At 38.3% G+C, this 9,564-nt stretch overlaps 1 protein-coding gene across 1 annotated transcript; it reads left to right on the top strand.

Moving 5' to 3' along the window:
* Positions 1–4,776: 4,776 nt before the first annotated feature.
* Positions 4,777–7,086, top strand: LOC147283128 (uncharacterized). Its single transcript, XM_086248365.1, has 2 exons — positions 4,777–4,817; positions 6,213–7,086. The coding sequence occupies exons 1-2, from the start codon at positions 4,777–4,779 to the stop codon at positions 7,084–7,086; spliced, it is 915 nt and encodes a 304-aa protein (XP_086104491.1).
* The last annotated feature ends 2,478 nt before the right edge of the window (positions 7,087–9,564 follow it).

The following is a 9,564-nucleotide window of genomic DNA, read 5'->3' as shown; positions in this document are numbered from 1 at the left end:
GTATTTATCTAGTCTAACATACCCAATTATCCTATGCTAGTTTAAATTGGAGTGCCTGAATATTTACTAACAAACATGAACTTATTAATTTTAATCCTCAATTTCTGAAATAATGATTAGAACCCCCAATTAATCTACTCATTCCAAGCGCATGAAAAAGTAACATCTCAAACTCTTAATTGTCATAATTTTCAGGATGCATACATATCGATTGTCCTCCTACGTCCAAATTTCTGATGAAGTTGGCTTGAGCCACAATTTCCAGAAGTTTTGCCTTTGAGCAGAAGTAGGTAGAATTTTCTGAAAATGTTGGCTTGAGCCACATTTTTCAGAACTTTTGTCTTATGCATAAATCAACTTATACATTAACTTCAACAACTAGGTGGTGATTCATAAATTAAAGTCTTACTGCCAAGGCTATACACGCTAAGTAAAAATAAATGACATAATAACAATGTTTTTTCTTTTTTTCAACTTGGGTGGGTTAATTTTAATAATTTTGGGCAGGGAAGGAATTTTGGTTTCAATTTCAATATTTTGAGCGGGGAATGAATTTTAGTTTCATAAAAACACATTTTTTGGGAGGGGAAGCAATTTTGGTTTCAATTTTAAGTTTTTGGGCGGGGAATGGTAATTTTGATTTCCATTTCAACTTTGTAGGGTGAAAATTGGTAATTTTTATTGGAAGCCTCCAATAAATGGACAAAGCACTTCCAGTCATCCCACTACATACTATATCAAGTAAATTGATCAAAATTAACTCAGACAATATATTAGAGGTCAATATCGGTACTCAAAAATCCTTTTAGATTGACAAGAAAACATCTTATGTTTTGTAAACCACAATAATGTATTCTAAAAGTTTTAAAATATAAATTGATTGCATGTCCAAATGTGATTGTCAAACAGGGGTGTCAAACTGCCAATTTGATATAGCAATTGCTCATGGGGCTGGAAATGGATTGACATTGCAATAATATTTACTCCAAATGTTCATGTATCACAATATGCTAATAAGGGCATATCACTGAAGAAAACATCCGCGTGTATCACTAATAATATTTACCAAAGTGTCGATACATATTTTGACAACATATCCACATTTACACATCAAGTACCAAAAAGTGCCAATACAGAGTTGCCAATACACATGCTTGTATTTTGATGCCAGCTGCAATAATACTCCTTTATGTATTAACCAAACCAAAGTCAGCAACCTTGGCCCTCATGTCATCCCCAAGAAGTATGTTTGAGGGCTTTAAATCTCTGTGAATGAAACTTTGTTGAGCTAAGCTGTGCAGATATTTGACCCCCTCTTGCCACATCCAATGCTATTGTCACTCTCTGCTTCCAAGTAGAAGGAGGTACCCCATTCTCGCGCCAATCAAACAAGTGTTGTGTCAATGTCCCTTGTGGCACGTACTCGTATACCAGAAGCCTCTCATTGCCATTGATGCAGGATCCTAAAAGAGCAACCAGATGTCTATGCCTGACCTTAGTGAGGACTGTAATTTCGGCCTGAACCTCGTTCAATCCTTTAGTTCCTACTGCCACAGATTCCATCCTTTTTACAGCAATTTTAGTCCCATCATGCAATTCACCTTTGCAAACAATTTTAGTCTCATCATTTAAACATGAAGCTCATTGCAGTCACCACTGCTCTTGCTATGCAGATCACTTGCGAACAAGTGTAGAAGATTTTGCCACAATAAAGAATATCTAGAACCTGAAATTGAAAAAATAAATGAAATTTATTCAATTATTCTTCTATAATCTTTTCTATGATTTCCTATAGACATCCACATAACGCACAATGAAAATTTTGCCAAGACCATTCAGAAAAACCATAGAAAAAGATGCAGCTGAATATCTAGTGTTACTGTCAGTTATTTACTTATATGCTATGGGTTAGGAATCTTGCCAACAATGATTTGGAAGGTCCCATTCCGCATGAAATCAGTTACAACCTCAGACCCAACTTTCTTGGTGGTCCTAAATTTGTCATTAATTGGAGGTTTTATTTCCCTTTACCCCAATTTTCTCGTCTTTGGTACCAATATTTATGACATGCATACACATACTGTTTCCCACTTCATTTTTTACCTTACTTATCACTCCAAGCATCTCATTTTGTACAGTCTTGCAAACCAAAGAACCAAATTAGGAAGAAAAAACCAAAGCAAAAGCGAAAAAAAAAAAAAAAAAAACCATCACAAATCATAGCCCCAAAACTGAGACCCAAAAATCAAAATAGAAATTAAAATACTTAAGATAGGATTTCCTTACCACAAGCAAGCACATGTACAATTAATCAACAACCTGTAGAAAAGAAAAACAAAAATTAACAAATAAAAACTACATAGAAAACTAAGTGCATTTAAGAGTCCATTAGCAATTAAACAACAACATTAGTTATTTGAAAAAATCAACAACAACAAAAAAAATCGGATCCCTAATCTAAACCAAGTAAATATTTGAAAAATTAGAAAGAAAATGAGGTTTCTTTGAAGTGAAACAAGTACCAGCTGGGAAGACTCTTTGGAGGAGTTGAAGTGAAGCTGCCATCTGGCCGATGAGTGAAACGACATTACCCGATGAAGGAAACAAACCTCAAGCGAAGATAGGGATTGAGAGAAGAAAGACAGAGAGGGAAATTAAGAAACAGTGAGAGAGAGAGAGAGAGAGAGAGAGAGAGAGAGAGAGAGAGAGAGAGAGCGAGAGAGAGAGAGAGAGGGAGGGAATCTAATGACCTAGGTTGTGCATGCAGATAAAAGAGAGAAGGAGTTGATGAGAGAGATAGCGGCATGAGCCCATCGAGCTAGGGCTAACCCAGGTTTTGCAGACATAGAGAAGAGGATTCAGCAGGTTACCTCTTTCTCTCACAGGCTATCTGAGAGATCGAAACTTGGTGAGAGAGAGAGAGTCTGAGTTTTCTGGGTTTCTAGGTTTCGAAACTCGGTGAGAGAAAGAGTCTAAGTTTTCTGGGTTTCTGGGATGATGGCAGATGGACGTCCTGGTGAGAGGATGGCGAGAGGGTGGCGAGAGGGCGAGAGGGCGAGGGCGGCGAGAGAGAGTCTGGGTGGAGGCTAGATTTCGAGAGTAAAAGAGTGACTCGGTTAGTGACTGACTAGGTTTTTGTGTTTTAATTTTTTTGTTTTAGTGATTTTCTGTTTTAGTTTTTGGAATTTTTAATTTTTTAGGGTATTATTTTTTTTTAGAAGAAATGTTTTAGGGTATTAAGTATTAACAAGTTTAATTAAAAATCTTATACTAAAAGTCTAAAACTATATACATTACATATTTACATATGTTTTAAATTTTTAATTAATATGTGTTTAATAATTTATATAAAACATATAATTTAATAGATAATTAGATATATACCCTAAACCCTAAACCCTAAATTAACCATAGACCCTAAATCCTATACCCTATACCCTATATTCTAGACCAATTAATGATTGCTAACTCATTGCTATTTGTCTTATACTTATATTGTCTTTTTTCTAAATGACAATATAGATATATACCCTATACCCTATACCCTATATCCTAGACCAATTAATGATTGCTAACTCATTGTTATTTGTCTTATACTTATATTGTCTTTTTCTATTGGTTTTGGGGTTTGGGCAAATTGGAGTTTGGATAGGGTTTAGGGTTTAAAAATTAGAATTGTATGCTTGAGTTTCAAGTTTTAACTTATTATAGTGTATAGGATATTTAATAGAGTTTATGGTTTAGAGATAGGGTATACGGCATATACCATATACACTATACAGTACTATACCCTAGAACTATAATAATTAATAAGTATAATGTATATAGGGTAAAGTGTATACCCTAAACCCTAAACCCCATAAAATGACCATATACCCTAATAATAAGTATATAGGGTTTAGGATATAGGATATAGGGTTTAAGTTTAAGTTTCTAATTTGATCAAAACCCAAACCACCCATATTTATACATTTAGACGGTAAGTTTAAGTTGAGTTGGACACATGCTATAGATCGTGATTGCATGTCCAACTATGATTGTCAAACAGGAGTGCCAAACGATTACTTTGATATAGGAATTGCACATCAGGCTCGAAAGGATTGACAATGCATCAATATTGTATCAAAATGTTTTGGTATTCTTGAGTTGGGTAAAATTTGCTGAATATCAAGTACCAAAAAGTGCCAATACACATGCTTGTATTTGCTGCCCCTTTATGTATTAACCAAAATCTTTTTCTGTTTTTTAATCATTGAATAATGCTAGTATAGTTGGGATCCTAAACAGTCATATTGTTACATAGCCTGTCGAATCGTTTAAAATCATTTAAACAGATCAAACGCAATGGATGAATTGTCAAAAGAACAAAGCAAATGCCATTTGTTTTTTCAGCCCAACTGATATCCAAAACAAGATTGGAAATCGTAATCAAGTTTTTTCGATGTATAAAACCTTCTGAAACTGATATAAATAAACAAGATTATACATGTCAATTTTTAATGGGATTTGGATGTTATAAATGTTACTTATATTCCTTTCTCTCATAAAAATCCATCCATTCAACAAAAATCCATCCATTCATTTAACTAATCAATATTTGTTCAAATACATGTTCCAAAAGCACGGAGAGTTTTCAGAGACCAATTTTGATCCTTGGAGAACATAATGGGACCATTGGAAGTGGTTTGGAAAATATCAGCAACTAGCTGAACATACTTGGTATGAAATACTAGTCAATCTTCATGTGTTGATTTCTGAGACGTTGCAGACCACACAATGGCAAGATACCTTGCCTCTGCAATAGGTCTGGAGGCAAGGTTGCTTCTTGACACAATTTTAACATAAAGATATACAGTGAGCGAACAGAACTACCAACCCAATCTGCATTCATTATTTTGTTTTCAATAATAGAGCCTTTTAGATCCCAATTCAAAAACTTCATAAGATAGCAAAGAAATACATAAGATAGCACAAGATACATGATTATTCAATTATAACTGCTGAAAATGGCAACAAAACAAGTAAGAAAGTACTGTGTGACATTTACTAAAGAAATCGGAATATTAATGTGTGATTTAACTTCTCAATGTTATCTGCTGTATGATACTTAGGTTATACCAGACAGAAGGATAAAAGAGTATTACTTATCTTGGTGGTATAAGCTTCTGTGCTTCTTTTCCTCAGTTTGTCATGCTGGTCAATAATTCTGAAAAACAGAGAAAAGAAAAGTGGTAAGCATGCTATACTTGCTAAAGTGGGAGACTTGAATATATTGTGCCCTGGAAGAATTTCATGCTCATATATTGTCTGAACACCCATGCCCAAAATTTTTAATCATGGAATAGATTTAGTCTCTAGTTGTTAAAGTCAAAAGCGGCTGCCAAGTCCATGCAAAAAGTCTGAATTACTAGTGACCTTCCCATTTCTTAGCAAAAACTCAGATGAAGGGCCTTCGTTTTCTCTTCTCTACCTCTACTCCAATTTTTAGTCATGAATTTGACCAGTGCAGCTGATACCATATCTGTTGGTGTGAGTCAACTCAAGTTATTATTGTGTAATTATTAGGATTAATTAGGCTATTTATTAATTCCTGTATTTTAGCTATAGGCCCATGTATATAAACCACACTTTGTGGTCTTAATCAATTAAGCAGAAATCATATTGAAACCCCTAAACCTAAACCTTTTCTGTTCATGGTATCAGAGCATGGTTCTTTATCCTACTGCCTTGTAGATTGTTCGAGATAAATTTGGTTAACAATTTTCCACAAAATTGTTGGGTTCCGCTGCACTACGTGATTAATTTGGGTAACAAGTTTTCCAGAAAATTGTTTCTTTTTCACTGTACCTTAATCTCGGCATCATCATCTACACCTCTGCTCCCCTGCCAACCTTGCCGACCTCTGCTCCTTCAGACCCGACGCCGACGCCTCTGCTCAACACGCCGGCGACTGGGCCCGCCTCCACCCGACGCGACCGGCTCGCCCGACGCGACGTCTGCCTGCCACGTCGACCAGCAGGGCATCGCCTGCCCACTCGCCTGACCCGTCGCTCGCGTCAACCATCAGCTACGACGCCGACCCGACCCATCACTTGTAGGGGCACTGTTTTTCTGTGTTGCTTTGTACTGTAGCAGTGCACTGTTTTTCTTGGCTGTTTGCTATTTTGTGTGTGTGGTTTATCAATCATCATGTCTTAAACACCACCCTCTAGTCCTGGAGGCTCGAACGGGAATAAGAACAAAGATGTGGTTAACTCAAAACTGCCGTTGCCTGCTCTCCCTCCGTTAAGCTCCCAGGATGTGTCATCACTTGTCTCACCCGAGAAACTTGATGGCTCGAATTATATTGATTGGGCTCTCATTGTGCAAAATAAAATTAGAGGTCGAAAACGATGGGGTTTTATCACAGGAACACGAGCAACTCCAGAGGATGTGAATTCTGATGAGTTTGAAGCATGGGAGGATGAGAATTGCATGGTCAAGTCTTGGCTTCTTGATGCCATGACTAAAGAAGTCTGTTCTCTCTTTATTCGATTACCGACGGCGAAGGACATCTGGGACGCAGCCAGACAGACTTATACAGTGAGCCAAGATGCTTCCAAAGCCTATCAACTCCATTGTGAGGTAATCTCTGTACGTCAAAATGGTGGGTCTATTATTTCCTATTTTGGCAAGCTACAAAAACTTTGGCAGGATATTGATGCAATTGAACCTTGCATTATGGATTATGCAAGTGATGTTGAAAAATATACCACTATGATTAACTCTCAGAGATTATACATGTTTCTAGCTGGTTTGGATTCTCATCTAGATGGAGTTCGGGGTCGTGTCCTTGGCATGTCTCCTCTGCCTAAATTACAGGCGGCCTATGCGATTGTGTGCTCCATGGCTAATCGGCAAGAAGCTATGATGGGGGGTACTGATGGGGCGGTTGCTATGGCAGCCCACAAATTCTCTAATAAAGATGCTAAGAAACCTGACCGAAAGTGTACTCACTGTGGGGGTACAACTCATATGATCGAAAAATGTTTTAAGCTTCATGACTATTCCGAGTGCCATACCTCTGTATTCAGCCTCTGCACTTGATCTAGATACCACTGATTGCTTCTTACTCCTCCAGGTCACTAAATTCCCCCCTACAAAGGTAAAATAGCCTGAGGTAGACCTCCTATCATCTGTTGAACCACCCTAGTCTGCATCAGAAAACCCTTCAACATTCACATGACCATGATTAGCAAACAACAATCCTTTACCAGGTGCAGATTTCAAATACTGCAAAATTTGCTCCACAGCATCCATATGGGGTTTACACGGGGCATGCATAAACTGGCTTACTACACTGACTGCATAAGCAATGTCAGGTCTAGTGTGAGACAGATATATCAATCTTCCAACAAGTCTCTGATATCGCCCTTTATCTGCTGGCAAGGCCCCCAAACACTCGAAAAGTCTATGGTTTTGTTCCATAGGAGTGACAGCTGGCTTACACCCAAGCATATCAGTTTCAGATAACAAGTCTAAAACATATTTCCTTTGAGATAGGAATATGCCATGTTTAGACCGAGCCACTTCTATCCCAAGAAAGAACTTCAAGTCCCCTAGCTGCTTCATTTCAAACTCTTGTGACAAGTACCTCTGCAAATTAGAGATTTCCTCATAATCATCTCCGGTCAGAACCATATCATCAACGTAAATGATAAGAGCAGTAATCTTCTTCCCCCTTTTTTTTAGGAACAAAGTATGATCAAAATTACTCTGCCGATAACCATAGTTCTTCATTGCACGGGTGAATCTCCCAAACCAGGCTCTCGGAGATTGTTTGAGACCATATAAAGACTTTTTCAGTCTACATACCAATTTTGTATTATCAAACTCTGGTATACCTGGAGGAGGATCCATGTATACTTCTTCAGTCAAATCACCATGGAGAAAGGCATTCTTTACATCATACTGAAAAAGTGGCCAATCTTTGTTAGCAGCCAAAGATAACAGAACCCGTACTGTGTTTAACTTGGCCACTGGAGCAAACGTCTCCAAGTAGTCTATGCCATAGGACTGTGTATAACCCGTTGCTACCGACCTTGCCTTATACCTTTCAACTGACCCATCAGCTTTGTGTTTGACTGCAAACACCCATCTGCATCCCACTGTCTTCTTCCCCTTAGGTAGAGAAACCAATTCCCAGGTTGAATTCTTCTGTAACGCCGCCATTTCTTCAGCCATAGCTTTGGTCCATCTAGAATCTGTAAGAGCATCCTGCAATCTACTAGGAATAGAAACGGAAGATAATTGCAGAACATACGATTCATATGACTTTGAAAGCCTAACAGACGACACATGATTATTAATTGAGTATCTAACTTTGGCATTTGGATCTGGCTCATATTTAGCTGGTGGTTGTCCTCGATTAGACCGAGGACGAAGTGTAAATTGAGAAGCATGAGAATCAATATTTGAACCAGAATGTGAATCAAGAGTATTGTTGGTTACCTCAATGGACGAAGAAGATTGATTCAATGGAGTAGGAGAGATGGCCGTACTATCATAGAGTGGTGATTCCTCAGACTCAGAATTCGTGGGTTCTTGTCCCACTATATCCTCAGTATTATTCTCAGTAAATTCTGCTGTCTCAGTCTCATCCTCAGACTCAGACACTGGACGATTAGTAGTCTGTTCTGATCCTTCCTCACTACTAGACTCAGACACTAGACGATCAGTAGTCTGTTCTGATCCTTCCTCACTACTACTACCAAAGAACAACAGATCATCTTGATTCTGCACTTCACTAGAAACCTCCCCCTGAAGGGTAGAATGCAATGGACGTGGAGAATAAAATAGTTGATGTTCATGAAAAATGACATCCATAGACACATAGAAGCGCTGAGTAGAAGGATGATAACACCGATACCCCTTCTGGGACGGACCATAACCAACAAACACATACTCCAAGGCCCGAGATGCAAGCTTAGATCGCTGATGAGAGTGTAAATGTACAAAAACAACACACCCAAAAACTCTGGGTTCCAAATGAAGGATACCTGGTAAAGTGACAAAATCCGAGAGAACATCCAATGGTCGCCAAAAGTCAAGGACACTAGACGGGGTCCGATTAATCAGATAGACAGCTGAACTCAAGGCATCACCCCAGAGCAAAGATGGCACGTGACCACCCAGAAGAAGGGACCGAGTGACTTCCAACAAATGCCGATTTTTGCGTTCAGCAACCCCATTCTGTTGTGGAGAATGAGCGCAAGAAGTCTGATGAAGAATCCCCGTAGAAGCAAAATACTGAGTCAACTCAGTATTAACGAACTCACCGCCATTATCCGAGCGCAAAACTTTAATAGGACATGCAAACTGGGTAAGGACCATGTTATGAAAAAAGCGAAAAACAGCACACACATCACTCTTATGTTTGAGAAGATAAACCCACGTCATTCTAGTACAATCATCAATAAATGTCACAAACCATTTCATTCCTTTATTTGTAACACACGGGGCAGGACCCCAAACATCCGAGTGCACCAAAGCAAAAGGGACATCCATACGTTTATCATTAAAAGG

This window comes from Dryas octopetala, chromosome 6, assembly GCF_963921425.1.
Source record: "Dryas octopetala chromosome 6, drDryOcto1.1, whole genome shotgun sequence".
Taxonomy (NCBI): Eukaryota; Viridiplantae; Streptophyta; class Magnoliopsida; order Rosales; family Rosaceae; genus Dryas; species Dryas octopetala.
The sequence above is the reverse complement of the archived record's forward strand: the minus strand, read 5'-3'. Positions and strand labels throughout refer to the sequence as shown.